Here is a 19,578-nt window from a genome sequence, read left to right as displayed (position 1 = left end):
GACTGGTCTCCTGGCCACAACGGATGGCTGGATAGACATGCACATGGCATATATTTAAAGAAAATAAGTTAATGAAGATTGGATCTTTGTGAAAAGAAAGGCTTCAAACAAAACAGATAAAATAATTTGACATGAACTACATGCTGGTAAGCAAGTAAACCTGCTACTGTGAATTAATAATTACAATAACAACAATGTGCTTAGTGTCTTCTTGCACTGCATTACCGCTGCCCTAAGTAAAATGTAGCTTAATTACTTTAGAAATTGTTTTTTTTCCTTGTTCGCCCAAGAAACAAATAATGATAATGAAAAAACAAACAAGTACGAATGCAGCAGCTTTAAATTATTGTCATAATGTGTTACCGGGACTAACAAGATACTGAAAACGTGATGTAAATTGCAGCCAAAAGGAAGAAAGAGTTAACATAGAACAGGCCTTGCCACAGCTCACCTCTTTTTGGTTTGCATATAAATTAAATGTCTTTCCTTCAAATTTGAGTTTGGTAACATCATTCCTAAAGGGAATAAAATATAAGATATAAGATATATCATACCTTATCATTTTCTAGTGCACTTGATTAAAAGCAAGACATCAACATTTATCATAGCCACTGATTCTTTTAGTGTTAATTTTTGGTTTTATATAGATACTTGCATTTTAAAATCATGGTATAAAATATCACTATACACTTTTAAAATTAAACAAATAAAGCATTCAAGTCAGAACATTTGAAGCTTTGCTAATCTAGTGACAGTGAAAATGAATAAGCAAAAATGATCTACATCTGAAATGAAGCAAACTACTGTTAAAACCGCACGTCAGTCATCTTAAGCCGGCCTTAGGCATAGGCCAACTAGGCGGCTGCCTAGGGCACTGGTCTAGCAGCGGCACTTTTCCAGTATTTATTTGGTGTAGGTAGACCAGGATGGGGGCACCAGGTAATGTGGTGGGGGGCGCCGTGGAGCCCTTTTGCCTAGGGCACCAGTTGACCTAGGACCATTCAAGGGAAAGCTCAAAAAGGAGCCACTGATAATAAATTCTTAAATGAAAGAAAGTGATCAGAGTATCATACTGGTTACTAACCTCTGAGTACATATTGGCTGCGGCTGCTAGTTCATGAAGTGAATTGCCTGAGCAATGCAACACACCAAGGTATTAGTAGCCACATGCAGCTCAGTGAAGCCGGTGCAGGACAGGACAGAGGATGCACGTACAGGTAAGGTAAGGTGTGGCAGTGATTCACACATGCGCAGTTGACAAGGGAAAGTAACAATCTGTAGGAGCATGTGCAGTGAAAAGGCTGGAGAGTCTGACATCATAACTCAGCATAGGTGCCGGAAGCTGTTGAAGACTGGAGGGGGGGGAGGGTGAGAGGGGTACTTAGTGATCTAAAAAGGGCAATTTTTTAAAAACTATTTACTACCACAACATAGGTTCACTTAGAGGACATTTTAAGCTTAGCCAGTTTCCCTTTTGGTGCTTGAATTAACATTTCCTGAATGGTCTTACCTATCCCATGGCTGATAATTGTACATTAGCCGTAGTGAGAATAATTGTGATCATAACATTGATAATTTGAGGGGCCCCATGTAAGGGATGCAGCATTTAGGAACTGTCTCTATCCATTAGTGGCATGAGGGGCAATCTTGAAGTACATTTTCTATTACCCATCCTTAAATCCAAGTTGCATTTGAATATGGACAGGGATGAGCTTTGTTTTACTTGAATGGATAGTCTGTAATCCCCTGCTGCTCCAACAGCAGCTCCCTCCCCAGCCACTCCAGTGTTCCATTACTTGGCTGTTTCTCCTCAGTTACCACAAACACTGTTCAAACCTGTCAGCGTGCATATTGTTTTCTTATTTACTTCTACAGTGATTACAGATATTGAAATAAAATAGCACAAACACTGAGCCATTTGCTAAACAAACAATACAGTGTCACAATGAAAACAGACTTAGCATGAGCAGTAAACTTCTCTGCCCTTGAAACTCACATTCATTGAAACGGCATGAAAACCCACATTAACTTTGCATCTGGCCAGTGGAGGACTAAGCTTACCTTTCGGTTGTTTTCAAACCATAGGCTCCTTCACATTTTTAGGGCCATGCATACATGTATGAGTTCTTTGATTCACCTTCCTGATTGTATTAAATTATATTCCTTGTATAATACAGCACCAATTGTTAGAATGTGTTTTAAATTTGTAGTTTTGAACATTCTTCTAATAAGCAAAGAAATAAAATGTATGAACCAATAATGACAAAACTACCAATTTCAGAAACTTTCAACCATAAAAGACCACTCAATCTTCTGTCATTGCAATCCACCAATATCAGTAAATATGCAAAATCTCTGAGTAAAGTCATCTAAATAATTCCACTTTAAAGGTATCTGTAACAAAAGAAAATGCTGTTGCTAGCAAATAACTATATTTCATTGATTCATCTACAGATAAAGTGGCTGTTGCCCTTGAAGAATAAATTGCCTATGTTACATTAAAAATGATAAGCTAGTAATATTGCAATAGGGAATGGATGGCAAACTGACAACAGGTTCATAGTTACTAGGTAACTCCTCCAGAGGAGGACATTCACAGGACTGCAGCATCTACTCCCTTTAAAGTACAACATAGTACAGCAGATAACACAATCCCCCGAGCAGCAGCAGCAGGTAACACAATCCCCCCAGCAGCAGCAGATAACACAATCCTCCCAGCAGCAGCAGATAACACAATCCCCCAGCAGCAGCAGATAACACAATCCCCCCAGCAGCAGCAGATAACACAATCCCCCCAGTAGGCTATACCTTTCCAAAAAAGATAGGAAGACTAAAACTTAAAGGGCTATCATTATTTAATGAATTCCATTCTCACTGATTTCCCAGAAAACCACAAATTTTAAGAGGAACTGACTAAACTCCCTGGATCAGAAGTGGTGGTGCGGGTAGAGAATGCAGGTTCCTGTACCTAAAGTACAGGGTTTGATCCCAAGTAATTCTAACCATGAGTCATAAGTAACACACACACACACACACACACACACACACACACACACACACACACACACACACACACACACACACCACAGCCTGCATTACAGAAACGGACCTTGCACAGCATAGCCTGCATTACAGAAACGGACCTCCTCAGCAACAGATAAAATCTCTCCTTACCTCATCTTCCTTCCAGAATACACAGCACTAAAACAAGCTTTTTGATTCTGGTCTTTAGCAAGAAATAAGAGTTCCTTATTCTTCCAACACTAAAGGATCCCCAGCTGTTGCTCCTGCCTGTGATGACTTCATTAAAGGAGCGTTTGGTTTGCGGGTATTTGTGTGAAGTCTATAAAGGGTAGTACTTCGTGCACATGTACTTGGAATCCGATTTGTACAATGCCTGGCTTGCCTCCTTCACGTTCCCTGCTGCTAGGTACCACCACAAAGCATGCCTTGTGGCTGTGAGTGTGCCCCCCCGTCCCACCAGTATTGTTACACGTGTGTGTTTGTGATGGATTTTAATACCTTGCAACTCTTTGACTAGTTGTTCCATCCCGTATACAGAACTAAGTAAAGCAGCACTTAAGGCGGCCCTTCACTCAGAGCATTCTAAATGTTAGGGTAATTTTTGAGCAGGTGTTAAGTGTGGCTAATGGCTTAAGCTCGTTTCTTGTCACTCCCACAGCAATCAAACTGTTGCATTATCAATAGACTATTTCAGATTTACAGGTTGATTAATACACAGGTGGAGGTCAAGACCTACAAAATATATGGAAGTGCCCCAACACCATCAGTGAGTTTGTCTACACACACGCATGAATAATGTATGTGTATCTATCATATATATATATATATATATATATATATATATATATATATATATACACATATATAGATATATATTTGTTTGTGTTTGTTTGTGTCTTTCGGCTTTTCCCAATTAGGGGTCGCCACAGCGGAACTCCGGTCCGCTAATGATTGGTAGTAGATTTTTACATACTGGCTTGCCGGGCCAAACGCACAACCTTCAATGAAGGAATGCCCATTCACGCATGTTGCTACACAGAAGACGCTCGAACTGAGAATCGAACGGGCAACGTCTAACTGTGAGGCGACAATGCTACCGCAACACCACCACCGCAGTCATATATATACATACATACATATATATATATATATATATATATATATATATATATATATATATATATATATACACACACACACACACACACACACACACACACACACACACACACACACACACACACACACACACAGTCATACGTGTGTGTATGTACATTTTTTTTCTTTATAGTATAACGTTATGAAAATTGGATTGCTATTATCAACGTGGGTTAGGGACATATTATAGTTTCGAACCTTTGACTATGCAATTGGTAAAGCAAGTGTTTTTTTCTTGCCAAGTAGTACCTGAATGCTACCAGCTTCCACAATGCACCTCAGTTTTCGTCCTTCAGTCGGATGTGTTCCAATTTATTACATGCAGGGTGATTGTTCTTGTTTGTTTTGTTAGAAAACAGTCTGTCTGCATTTTCTGCTAAAGAGCATAGTATAAGTGGAGTGCATTTGGTACCTGACCTGATGCTTTTACGGACAGGCTGGCCTGGCATCAGCTGCATTTGATGGTGGGCTAGTGTAAACTCAGGGATTTGCATAGAAAAGTGCCTGTTATAAGAGGCATTCATACCAAAGCTATGTTTAGGGTTTTACTGCAGATCTAACCAGGTGACAAGAGGAACTGAGGGCTCATGGCTGGAAAGGCAGGTTGGGACAGAGAAAACATAATGGATTGTGGGTATGGGTGCCAGCACTGGAAACCCTGGGCTACCACTGCTGCCATGTGATGACACACTGCAACAGTGTCTGATGCCCTTATCATTCACTGTTCATACTTGTCAACCTTTTTGTACAAGAAATCTGGACAAACCCAAACATAATGGGGAGAGGATCCAAAAGCACAAATGCATTTTAAATATTACTGTTATAAACGTATAACATTGCTAAAATAACATGTATTTCTGCTATTACGTAATGACTTCAGTTCTTAATAATTTGACAAAAAAAAAAAAAAAAAAACTTTTATGAGGAACAGACCAAAAATATGTAGCAAAAATTTGAACATTCTGTGAAAATCTAGATAGTTGAGATGCATGAGTCTCGAACAGTTGAACACTGACGGGTGTGTATTTGTGTATGGGGCATATGTCTATATCCCTGGAGCATGTTGTTTTAACACGTCATTAACATGTTTCAGTAAGCATAAAACCAGACTGATGTTGCAGTGGAGGGAGGAAGTGAGCTATGCAGGAGATGGATCCTATGGTCCAGAGTTGGTCAATGTCCAAGAATGTGATTACACATGCTTTGGTAAAGACATCTGTCAATGCATCCACATCTTTTTTGCCGCATAGACTAGTTCTTTCCAACTGCTCAGTGGCCTTAATACTGCAGTAACCCATCCACTACTTCCACCTACTAAGAGAAACAAACATGGCCAACACTACACTGCTGTTGCCCTCCGGGTTAGTATTCAGTACTTGAATTTGGGGCTCTGCAGATGGGAATGCTCCCTCTGAACTGGAGTACAGGCCAGGCTGAAACATTTTAGGCTTCTTTCATATTCCCTACAAAAGGAATTTCTGTGAAATGTTTCAGAAGCTGACAGTGCCCCAAGTGTTATAAATAACACAAAACTTATTCTTTGAATTATTCGACGGTCTGCTGTTGTGTCTGTAAACCTGAAACAAAACTGCATACAAATATTCTGTATTGACTTTGTATTTATTATTTACAGTTTCCAGCTTTTTGAGTGTCAACAGATATGATGTATAAATGACTGCAATTAACTACATTTACAGAGAAGACAGAATTTCCATTGTGTAAAGGCATCTTTTTGGCTGTTCAAAACATGTGGTTTGGTTTTACACTAAAATAATTTTCAAGTAAGTTGCAACATAATATCCGTGAGCTGTATGTTGTAGTAATAACAGTACAACAATAGCTAAGTTACAGTGTATGAAATTTAGAATGTAAAATTGCTTTTCCACTAGATAATGCATGTGCAGGTGTGGGGCCTTCACATTATGTGATCACTGCATGGACAAAATGTTATTTTGTATCTAGCTAATCTAAGTTGAATTATTACTAATAAGAAGTGCGGTCACTCCAGTGATCCAATGATATGAGGTTAGGGTTTCCACCTTTTTAAATGCCCAAAGTGGGACATTTTTTGTAGAAACATGATATTTTGCAGGACAAACCATAACTACAGCCAATGCAAAAGACTGAACTTCACTTTTTTTTTGTCGAAAATAAAGAGTTATTGTTTTTGCATTTGAGCTGCATACGCTGCTTCATATAACATTTAGGTGCTTCACAGACTAAATTGTTGTTTTATGCACCTGTTAAAGATAACTTAGGAAATATCTTTTGCCATAAGATCTCAGGACATTTGCCATTTTTCAGATTTTTTCACAGGACACAACTGCCCAAATAGGGACTAGGGACTGTCCTGTGCAAAGAAGGGCAGGTGGTAAGCCTATCCACTGCTACCATTGTAAAGAATTACAGTAAATCCATGCTTATGAGCTGCAGCCATCTCCTATAGTGACCATATGAACAGTTGCCTCCATACACAGAATTACTAGACTGGGGAATGCAGGTGGACTGCCAGGCCCTTCTTCTGTAAGCACTACAGCACTTATCATCAAATACTCATCAGTTGCTATAGGCCTCCTTGACACCAAATACTTCAAGTGTGTTTTCATATCTCGTACCTGCACGTCACTGTCCTTATTCCCCTTTGCTATACTTCCTGCCTTTACACTATCACTCTTCATAACCACTTATGTTTCTTTCTCTTTCTAGTCATTACCTCCACGTACTTCAGCTTCACAAATGCATCATCATTCATATTACTGACGTGAATACTGATTTCCTTGTCTCTTTTTATTATTTTTATTTATTTATTTTATTTATTTAATATTTTATTATTTTTTATTATAACTTAATGCCTTACGCCATCAACTGATTACCTCTTTCATTTCCTTGTTCTATTGAACCTGCAGCTACTGTAGAGGGGTGAGAGCCAGCCACCAGTAGTAATCATCCAGACGGAGAGTATTCCTTACTCCCCTCCCCAGCACCTTGATGGGTACATTGCCAAAGTGGGGCCTACATTGTTAGTCACAGTGATGTCTCTGTGCTTCCACATCCACACACACAGCACTACTGCATTGCTTGCCAGGTTGAAACACCCATACTTTTGCCCTCCCTAATGTTGCTGCATTACCTGACCTCCACCAGATGGCAGTCATGCAGCGGGCTGAACTGCATCTATTCTCCTATTCTGCAAGTTGGGCAACACGACTTTGGTCTCTTACTTCTCCCCCGGTCAGCTTCTCTGGCAGCCAGACTTGTTAACTTGAGCCCAGGTCATCCAGATTCCAGGTGAAGCTTCATTCCACAGCACCATGGAACTGGCATTTCACTATCTGCATACTCTTTATTTTAATATATTTGTAACTGGGTTGTCCATCTGGATTGAGACCCAGGAGTACTATCTGGTTAAGTGACTTGCTCGAAGTTACACACTGAGGAAATCTATCTCAGGACTACACAATGAAATTATTTATCAGCTTATAACCCTAATCATCTCTGATAAACTGCCTAGTTATTCATTGTTTTGTATCCTAGAGTTCACATATCACTAGAATTCCCTGTTGAGGGGGACATCTGCATTGCAGATGCTACTTTTTGGTAACAGTTTCATTTTAAATATATTTTTTTCATTCTTTAAAATGGTTACTCATATCTGTACTTATTGATGTGACTTTTAGTACTGGTTGTTATAGAAAACTTCTGTAAGCCCATAGTTCTGTAATCATAGTCACTGAAGCAACCATAACAAACTGCACAAGTACTACAGTAGTGTTTTCTACAAAGAAGCAGCATTTTCCAGAACATTCCACTAATTATCTTCCTTATCAGATGACATCGCCCTCACACTCTTATGTGTTTCTGCTAACCAGCTCCAAGTTGACCACATCTCTAGCATTAACTATCTCTCTTCACAGTCATCCACAATTGTTTAGAAATGTAGTTTTCAACTTGACTGGTTACCCAAACTGTCCCACACTGAGTACTAGTTTATTTGGTTACATTATCCATTCTGACCTGAGCCAGCTCCTTAGTGTGATGGCTGTGACCAACTGATCTGGAACCAGTTAGTGACCTAGGCTTTGGAGCAGAAAAGGAAGGGTGAAATGAAGAGCTGACTGACAGTGCCCCCATTTCAGGGAGATGGATGCAGACTGACACCCCTGTTGTACTGACACTTATTGGAGGCAGGGGTCCAATGTAGGCAAGCACATAGATTTATGGTGTACACTTGGACACATCAGGCAGTGTGCAGTAGTGCATCTGGGATCAGAACAAGTGCAGAAGCATGTATACACCTAGGGCTAGTATTATGCTGTCCGGCACATCTATAAAAGGATGGCAATCAGGACTCAGGACTTAAGCAAAAAAAAAAAACCTTCACAAATGGTGACACATTGGAGCTAACCTATCTAATTCTCCCATCTGTTGACAATTTGGTATCTGTTTCCTCACTAAATGAATACAGTGTATAAATAACATAATAACATGTTATGTACAGACACCCTTAAAGCCCTGTCCCTGTAATTGGTCTCCTATAAACTACTGACAACTCAGCTGAGGGACAACCTATGTCTAACCCTATTCTCTGGTTCAGCTCTAATGGATCTGCTACATATTCACAAATGAAGCAACACTAGAATTACCCAATCAAAGGATCTACACCTCGTTTGTGGCATAAACAAAACATGTTGGAGGGATAGCTATGTGTCTCAGAGATTACCCTTTCTCTGGAACAGAATACCCATTCATGTGAAGCAAAGCCCTTCCCTAAGCCTATTCAAATGCAATTTGGACCAATGTAATGGAAACTGCAAATTCACCCCTACCTTGCCACCTATGTCTCTTATGAACAGAGGCAGGTGGTAGATGCCCTAAGGCACAGGCATATACCAAAGCCATTACAGTCCCTGGGCATAGATTTAGGCTTAAAAAAGCTCTAGAGCCATTAGCCTAGTAAGTCCTATGACCCTTTGATCCACTGGATTGGTCCCTGGTCATGAGAGTAACTTGGAATCTTAGATGGTGGGGGCAAAAGCGAATTGGGTAGGTGGGCTGATGGTCAAGCATCTCACTGGGGATAAAAAGACCCACTAAAAATGTTTCCTTCCTTAGATCAATGTTGTACATAACTGGTCAGATCCCACACCTATCATATATACTAAGAGTGCTGTATTGAAATGACTAATGCTTTTCTGTTTTGTTTACTTTCTGTGGTATACAGAAAACCATGCCAATAACAGGAAAAATGTAGATGGCCTGTGAATTTTGTCTCTCAAAATCATTTCACTGATAATACTTTAGATGCTGAAGCCCACATATATATAGACACCTGTATAATTCCAACTCTATATTTGCCAGTCCAGATGATGGCAACTTTGTAAGATTTTAGTCAGTTTTTCATCTTTTTTTTTGTACCATTACCGCCTTTTCAGCTAGTCCCTTCATCAACTGTCTCATTCCCAGTCTGAGTCATGATCCAGGAAATTCATTCTGCATACAGGATGATAGTCGTACAACTCATTCATTCACTGGATGTAGAGAGCTAATCTGCTCATTAATTCCCCAGCACAGGTGGCAGCCAACAGGACTCCCACCAAACTATCTCTCGCTCTCTCTCTGTTGCTGATGATAGCATTTGCTAAGATGCTATCCAGGAGGTCCATAACCATGCATCTGCATATACTTCAGAATGTCCACCTGGCTCTACAAATGACATGAATCACACTAGCTCAATAGCTGCTACCAGCAATCTCTCAACACTCCTGCTGTGGTCAGTAGTACAGGGGCCACATCACCTTTTTCCTCAGAGGATGAGTTGCATAACCATGCATCTGTGCTGTCTGAGTTTTAGTTAGAGTTTCATCTTTGTGTGCCATGGGGTTGAGGCTAGTCAGTGGTATCATTTCATTCATTTTTGTATGTATTCTACTGTGGAAAATAAAAATTCGTAACTTATGCTCACACATAATTTCTGTTTACTTCATTCTCTGGCTATACCTCATTTTCTGTGTTTTTATGCTTTAAAAATATTCTTCTCTATGCATCGCACCTGCTATCAGCCTAGTGATCAGCTTCCTAATGAAAGCATATCCTTTTCTTTACTGTCAGAGCTAGACAAAGAAGGATCATGCTGGGGTTTTCTTCACAGGCCTATAGGTAAGCACTAGGCTAGTCGTCTTTGTGGGCCATTTTAAGCCTAGCAAATTTTCTCTTCAAAAGTGAGAATCAAACCTTGTACCTTGTATCTGTAAAGTAAACACCTTAACCATTATACCAACCCCCAAACCCCTTGGTTCTTCATCATCTTAGTTCTATAAATTAGAAAGCAGTCTATAAATTATTTGCCCTCCTTCCCCTGTAACCGCCAAAAATCCATCATCCAAATTAGTCCATTTGATCACACTGACCACTGGCATCCTAGGGACAGTGAGGCAAAAAATGAGGTCTGTATCTGTTATGTAGCAGGGTTAGCAGAGATTTTAATATGCTCCTAACACCCCAAATTGTCATTGGCTGGACAGTGCAGGGATCAAATGACAGTTTCCATTATACTGCACCTGTGTGGGTGCATGGCTTCACATCCCCACAGACCTCTCAAGTGTCCCTACTTTTGAGGAACATTCCTATTTTCAGGTCTGATTTTTCCCCTAGCACAATGATAAAGCTATTTTTGGAGGTATGGTCCTATTTTCAAGCTTGATTTAGCCCTTCACATAATTTTCTGAATCTGCCTGATCATCTGTGTTTTTTTAAAGCTGTGTAGTATACATAAAGCCAGATACTAGTGGCACCAATAATGTAAAGAAAGAAGATGCATATGTTACATCTTTTTTTGAAAGCAAAAATAAATGGCTTTGTGTTGTATAATTATGCAATGCTGTTCATTAAAGTCTACAGATTTTTCACAGTATCTTCGATAATGCCCTTCCATCACGTTTGTCACCCTGTTTTTTAAATGTGTTTCTGAATAGTATCCCACATTCTTACTGAAAGCTAGTTATATATTATTTGATATTTAAATGTTATGCTGATTTGATATCCAAATTTTTTAGTTGTATGTCCCTGCTTTTCAAGGGCCTTTGTTCCTATTTTGAATGTCTGCAGGTTGACAGGTATGTGTCCCATGATGCTCAGCTGGAGACAAGCATAATCTTTGGTGGGTTTCTGCTCCTCAGACATCCTTGTTGCTGGAGACTCACTTCTGGGCCTTCACTAGGTGGCACTTGAGAAACTCCTTGGTGGCAGACTGTCACTGGCCACTCACTCCTGACCCTCAATGACATAATCCTTGGTATTTTCACGGTGTAATTCTATGTCATTTGTGGCACATTTAGGGAATACTGTTATATGGAAAGCTGGCTAATTAGTCCATCATACCCATAACTTTCCTTGCACATCTCCATTAACAAATTATTTTATTTCTGACCCCCTTTTGCCATAAACATAAGTATAACAAAAACCTCCAACTGCATTGTGTACTTCAGCTTGTACCTATAATAATGCATGCCCATCTCTTTGTTTACTGCTGGTAGATGTTTGTTTTAAATGTGTCTACTACCTTTATAAATCTTGGTGATATTTAGGTCTACAGCTTTTACTGTTCTTCTTCATTAAATCAGTCCTGTTTATAGTGGCACGTCTGTATTTATTGATTTGCAGCATTGATTTTGTGCAATGTTTACTGCAGAAGACCTCAAGCATTATATAAGTGTTTTAATTGATAGCAAATACCTGAAGTAATTACTGAACAAGACTGAAATGTGATGGGAAGAATCATAGTCCTATAAAACTGATTACATCGTCCGATGCCTGTTGGTTTGCTGTGTACTGCTTGATGGTATAAAAATACTCTACATTTAGTATACAACATCAGGAAAGAAACTGCTAACACCAGTAAAAAGAAAGGCTCACCCACTTCACATATAAAATCAAAGCATTCCATGCACTTCTGAAAACTCTAAATTAACTCTCCTGACTATTCTAAATATGTTATTTCTAGTTACGTTTTTGTATCATGTAGCATATTGAGAAATTCAGCAATAGACAGATCACAAAAAGATTAAATATGTCACTTTCATAAGATGCAATTCTCCTAAAGAAGTGTCAAATGTCATAAGCATTGCATGGCAGAGAGGTGCAGCAGTTATAATGGGTACGTACAACATGCCGTTATTTAGTTTTCTTTCCGTCTGACTTCTCTGAGCTGTTTGCATACTTTTCCTTTGTCCATATTGGTTTTGCCAGGGCTTCCCTTTCCATTATTAGTCCAAAGATATGGGGGTAGGTGAAATGACAATATTCCAAATTGTTCCTAGATGTGTCTGCGTATGTGTGCATCCTACTGGGCTGTACTAGTGTTCCATCCAGGATTTATTCCTACGTTACACCCATTGCTTGCTGGGATTGTCACAGGCTCCCCGCTATCCTGAAGTAGATAAACCAGGTGCTGAAAATGGAAGGATCAATGGCTGCAGTAATGCAGCCTTGCTCCAATACACATACAATATCACTCTGCTGTGCTGTGATTTCACAATTAAATAATGCTCAAATACTGTAAGTAGGCTGATCTAACAGCACAATGTTGATCACCTTGAATAAACTGGTACTCAGTAGTACCATCAAGACTATGCTGATGTTGTTTGGAAGAAATTGACCAAATCATGACTGCACTCCTGCATGGCAAAATTCAGTATGTCAACAGGAAAGAAATTACCATCTACATAAAGTACAGTGACTTTATTACTAGGAGACATGGCTATTTCTCAGTATGATAATAATCAGTGGGAAGTGTCATTGTGGAGCTGTGTGTGTTACATGGACTAGAATACTATTTCCTACCTGATGGCTACTTCGTTGCCAGTAATGCTGCATGGTAATAATATATTCTACTTTGTCTAATATAAGCCTTCAACCTGCTAAAGGAAAGGGTATAGCGTACGATGCCCTGATGTGCTTTATACTTCGTAGGGTACTTATATCACTGCTAATCATCTTGCACTGAGCTGACCTGGCCTGATGCAGTGTAAGTAGGTAGCTAGCAATTAAATCAGACATGGCAATGAGAGAGAACTCAAGCCTTAAACCAGGGTTCTTCTGGAAGCACTCTGTCAAGGCTTTCTGTACAGAACCATTCACTGCCTAGGGTTAATCGTCAGTCTTTTTAGATTTACCTTTGTTTCATGTTGAATATTTTCAAAAACATACTTAATGAAATACATAGGTCAAATGTATAGTGCACTTTCAGGGGGAAACCTAAGTCTGGCAAATGATTAAACAGTAACTGTTTAATATTCTGAGACTCGTAACTACCGATATAGTGAGTCTGAATGACTTGTAACTACCGATATAGTGAGTCTGAATGATTGAAACTGTGGGCCTGTATAAACTGAGTCTGTCATTGCACTTTCTCACAGTACTGTCTTTTCTCTAATGTACAGGGATATTGGAGTTGGTATATATATGTTTGGAGTGTGTGGTGGGCTTGCTGCTCACATTAGGGGATGTACAGGTGCTTGTCCTCACCAAAAAAAAAAATTTAAATGAAGAACATCAATATTTGACATTCAGTTTTACATTTTTGTACTTTTTTCATAATTCTGGGGCTTGCAGTTGAGTGTCTCAGAGTTACAACAGGGAAAAAGTTAAATACTTACACAGTAAGGTATGGCTGGGAGTTTTGTTAGTCTGCCTCTAGAGCCATAATACTGTTCCAGGTGTAATTGGGCAATAGAATTCTCTTAGGGTTGATTAATTTGAACATTAACATAACCGCTGGGGATAGCTTGCTGTTATAATTATACCAAGGCATGTGTTTTGTTTCAGTTCTCTGCCAGGCATTGATAAGAAATTGACCCTGCTCCAGATGACTTGTTGAATAACGTTAAGATGATTGACATTAAAAGTTATAATACAGCTGTTTCATACTAATATAGCTGCAAACAATGACAATGAGATTGAAAGTGTTGGTGATTCCATTGCATTTTATTTAAATCATTTGATTCATATATACTATTCTTTATTTTTATTGTTTTAGTTGCTCTAATGGACTTAGTAATGTTCTATTTACAAGGGCCATCAGAAGTACTATGCCTTTATATTTCCTTGATTAGTAATATTCTGGCAGAATGCAATTCTTTTTTATTTTACATTTTCCTTCACTATACTTGTATGTGTGTGTGTGTGTGTGTGTGTGTGTGTGTCTCTCTCTCTCTCTTTCTACACATACATACACACACACACACACACACACACACACACACACACACACACACACACACACACACACACACACACACACACACACACACACACTGTGCATGTGCTGAGGATGAGGTTACCAGAAGTTGCCTCTATAAACTTTACATGTAGTTAAGGAATGTAACGGAAAAGCTTACATAGCTGCATTACTTAAAAGATTTTGGGTGGGTTGCATGAACATTTTATTTGCATAATGTAAGTCCTACACAAGCTGAGTTAATAATGCAGTATAATATGCTAATCCCAAGTAGCATAAAATGATCCAGATTTTAAAAGAAAGCGTAGCTCAGCACAAATCATTATCACATACTATACACTATTTTGGCAGAAATACATTTGTGCAAAGTAGTACAGGAGTTGTGATTATACTAGCAACTTCCAAAAATGAAGAAAAAAGGTAGTTGAAGAAAGAAAATAACAGCACATGACCTGTCATAGATGACAGTCACTAACCATTTCTGAATGACACCAAGTTGTTTTAGTATCACCAAATTTGAAGCGGACAAGTTTGCAACTCATTGATCACAAATAATTCTTATCACAGTACTGCCAAAGAACTCCACAAAGGATAACTTGATCATAAATACATGCATAGTTGATTACAAAATGCAAAATTCAACCTATGCTCATATAATATGATAAACACACTAGTACAGCATATAAACATATGTCAACAGATATGGCCAGAAACAGGTAGCACATGTAACAGTAGTATACATACCATAAAGTGTACTTATGCTCCACAGGTACACCTTCATGAAATTCTAAGTGACATAGAAGCAAGGCCAGGAACAAAGTGCCAGTAATGTGTGTACAATTTACACAGGCAGAAATAGACCCAAAATGTCCTTAGACAATGCACAGTACTGATTTTTACTTACTGTTAGAGAAGCCACGTAGATACCAACATCTCAAGCTGTTGATGGTGGACCTACTACAAGCTACCTTGCCCACTGCAGAGAAAAAGTTACAGTACAACCCTGGCAAACATACCCTGGTGTAGCTGTAGCTGGGACAATGGAACATGATGCCTACAGCATCAGCTTGTATAATTATACTCCTGTAGAAGCTAGGGAGCTATGAATCCATACATTCCATCACTTGTATGACACTCCACATGGGCCACAAAGATTATCTCAGTAGCTTGTCCCTGTGTCCCTGCCAACCCCCTAGTGCAGAGGCAATGTGTCCCTTTACACTGTTGGCAATTTTGGTTTATGAAAAAATCTGGGTCACGGGCAGGGTTGGCAGGGTGGGGTAGTACAATCTGACAATAGTCCTGCTCTAATATCTTGGGGAGGGGTCCAGAAGTTTATGTTGCTTGTGTGAACACTGGTGGAGACCAGGACATCCAAAGTTATGCACCAGAAAGGACAGTGTGGCCTCAGATGTCCAAGTGCATGATATACGGAAGTATGTGTCATGTGTACCTGCTGTCATTGGGCATCACGTCTTCCATGATAGGACTCATCATCAGTTACTGTGAAATGATGGCTACCAGTTCCCATCTGCTACTTCCCAGGGAATCCCCAATGCCTCTCCCTAATACATGACCAGCCATTTGGGTTTACTTTCCAAGATGTTTGAGGGGGACTACCTAGTGAATAGTTACATTTGGGATCACTGCTAAAGAACCAATGAATACTCAGGGAGAACAGAGGGCAGCTAGGTAGAAAGCTAGATGAACAGCAGAAGAAAGATGGGGGCTAAACAAAAAAAAAAAGCTTTCCTGTTTGAGACATCTGACTGTTGGGTTCCTGCAGTATATACTCGTTGACCTGTGACCTGCTGAATGACTAGTCGTACTAGCACTAGTGGATTCAGAACCCCAAATAGCATGTCAATCCAGCAGCAAGGAATTTGAAAGCATAGCAATGTCTCCTTCAAGGATGACATCAGAAACCACAAACTGGGATGTTGCATAGAGCTCAACTCCATCCTTTTTATCTGCTTAGGTTAAGCTGAGTGCACATGCACTGATGAAGACATTTGTGAACGATATGTTACCATAGACATATAGTAACCACTCTCAACATACGCATTGAATACTTCACTACAAGTGCAGCTACTCCTAATGCACAGTCCTTATATGCTTGCAGTAATATTGCCTTTGTCTGTGGTTTCTTTTATAACTCACAGTGGAATAACACAACTCTAACTCTATACTATATGACTGCCATATCCAAGATGAAAATAGACATATGTACTATACAGACAACCACAAAATTGTGGCCAGCACAGCAGTTTTGTGGCCTGAATCAACATAAACCACTTCCATTATCCATGGCACTTGCACAGACAATGTAGTGAAGAACACAAACAGTTCACACATCTGTTTCCTATGCATTGGAGTACAACCATGTAAAACTTGCAGACATGGAAACATAAAGAACATATAATTCTTATCTTTTTTAAGAATGCAGCACCTGAATGAATATGTAGACATGAAGCCAAGCTTCTAAGACATTCAAAGCAACACAACCAATGCCAGTCAATGCATCAAAGTACATCTCTCACAACAGATAACCACAGAGTGTGCAATATGGTCACACTGTCCAGATACAGATGTGTTGCATTAAGTTGCTGCACCAGTAAAGTTAATCTATGTTGTATATCTAAATACAGACCCTGTACAGGCAGTTCCAAAAATCATATATGCTTTATGAAAGCCCTGCTGATAGAACATATCTTCCAGTGCACCAGTTTATACTTATTAGCCCTACTATGCCCAAGGTCCAAGGGCTGGTTAAAGCTTTTGCTGAAAGGAAATATATCTCTGTGAAACATATCCTATGTGTAATCATCCAACACTCCATCACAAAGGCTGGCTGAAAGAAAATACTTTACCATGTCTACACAGCCCGAAGAACACCACACTGTAAAAGACAGTACAGAGAAAGTCACTGCCAGGTGTGGCACATAGTCACAAAACCTTCCATAAAATACTATACATTAAGATATGACAACAGTAAGAAGCATAAACATAGTTCATAGATTTGAGTGTCAAGCCTGTGATCTACTAATCTTCTGCCGGACTGAGTGAGGTAACCCACTGTGTCCGCATTTCTTAACATCCATAAAATTATCTACTGGTTTCTTTGAAGTTAGCAACAACCTTTGCGATCGGCTCTTGCTTCAAAGGGTCTGACTGAGCTGGGAACAAATGGCCAATAGATTGCAAGGAGAGATGATGGTTGTGAGGTAGTGGGGATACCCACTCCTGCCAAAAAAAGTAAACAAGGACTTTAATTGCTTAAACTGATGTGGTAGCTTATTCCGCAGTAAAGGTAGGTGCTGTAAAGGCATTTGGGATAGATCAACTATTACTATGCTGAATAAAAATTCAGCACTGTATATGACATGATTTGGCCAATCACAAAGTATAAAGCAGCTTTTTATACTTTCCTAATGATGTATGTTTTATATTTTAAAAGGATACATCCCCATAGTTTATATTTAGCTATAGGAGCAACTTACCCAGACTGGTATTTCAAAATGTATCAAGTCTAGCAGTGCATTGAAAACTAAACACAGGTCAACCCTTAAAAGCCTGTACAGCACTGGATACAGTGGGAGCTCCCTTGTTTTATATGAGTAGCTTACATTTTCTAACCCCCTTCCATCTTTGTAAGAAACCTTTGAACTTTTTCAGACTGCAACTCATGTATATTTCCTCCTATTATATAGTGTTTTGGCTCAAGCACCTTACAAATAAAGGGCCGGATTCATGTAGGGTGCGTGAGATTCAGAAACATAGACTCTGCAAGTTGAGCAGGCCAAGCAGCACAGTTGGGTACTGTATATGCTAATGGCCATATAATGACATGATAATGAACAACATTATTAAAGTGAGCCTCTCAGAGTAGGCTAATGAGGCAAAACAGGATGCGATTCATAAACATATAAATGCCTTGTGATGGGGCTGCACCCTCGGCATATTTGAACTCAGATGAATGGTAGCACTCAGTGGGCTAATGCACTATGATATATATATATATATATATATATATATATATATCTATATATATATATATATCTATATATATATATATATATATATATATATATATGTATAACAAGGGAGTCTTATATCCTAGTAAGACAATCGGTCAGCTATTTCTCATAAGTGGAACACCCATTCTTGAACATGTAACACATTTCATTTCATGCTCTATTGGTGAAACCATAATTGAAGTAAGTAGCTGTTCCTCTAAAGAAGTATGGTACTTTTCATTACCCAAAATACTTTGCATGTGTTTGTAAATTATTGCGAATCCCTAACTTGACATCATTTTGTGGGTGTGGTCATAAGTAAGGACTGAGTCAACAGAAAAACTAAAACATCAAAAAAACATGTCATAATCTTTGTTTTATTTTCAAACCATTTGCTGCTTTAACATCAGGAATATATCCAGAAATGAAATTAACTGTACAACACAGATGTATGAGAAGTGTAATGATACACTGTAAGGAAATTGCTAACGAGTATTAGGAGTTGTCAACGTATTAGTAAGCGTGTATCTGTAAGAGACTCTTTTGCTTGCTGTTGCTCTTGATGGTGTGTGATGTCACTCTCAGAGGAGCTGGGTCATCTGCCTCCCTTCAAATTTCATTAACTTCATGACACTGACATTGTGGACCTATAATGTAGATGGGGACATCACCCAAAAAATTGTGGACTTGGGTCAGCTCATCTGCAGCCACATGGAAGTTGTGGAGTTCCTATCCTAGTGGATACTAAGGTACATGGAGCTTTATGTATATTAACTATAGTGACCTTTCAGCAACCCAATGAGGACAGAGTGGAGGCATCTCAGGAATCTGTCTGAAGAATACTCCATCAGTTTCTTGATGCCATGCTTCCACTTACCCCAGAGGAGAGAGACTAACCATGTGGGATTACTATGATATAGCCTATTTCCCTGAGCTACTGGGGGTCATATACTGTATCCACCTTGAAATAAAGGCTCCCACCTTGTGAAATGGGAAAGAGGTATGTGAAAAGGAAAGAATATTACTTTATCAACTGCCATTTGAATTTTAATGCGCAGAACATCATCTGCAATGTATATGCAGGCCACCCAGGCAGTTATCATGACTCCCACATGTGGCACACCTGTGACCTGTACTAAAGATTTG

General features: G+C 39.2%; 1 protein-coding gene across 1 annotated transcript in view; it reads right to left on the bottom strand.

The window, feature by feature from the left end:
• The window catches only part of FRMD5 (FERM domain containing 5), a 1,150,824-nt gene that overhangs the window by 601,272 nt on the left and 529,974 nt on the right, over nucleotides 1–19,578 (bottom strand). The window contains exon 8 of the mRNA XM_044077712.1: nucleotides 452–515. Within this exon, the coding sequence (XP_043933647.1) occupies nucleotides 452–515 (64 nt within the window). The remainder of the gene's footprint in view (nucleotides 1–451; nucleotides 516–19,578) is intronic.

The sequence above is a fragment of the Protopterus annectens genome, chromosome 7.part0, assembly GCF_019279795.1.
Source record: "Protopterus annectens isolate FY-2018-M chromosome 7.part0, PAN1.0, whole genome shotgun sequence".
NCBI classification, from domain to species: Eukaryota; Metazoa; Chordata; order Ceratodontiformes; family Protopteridae; genus Protopterus; species Protopterus annectens.
This window is presented reverse-complemented; position numbering and strand designations above follow the sequence as displayed.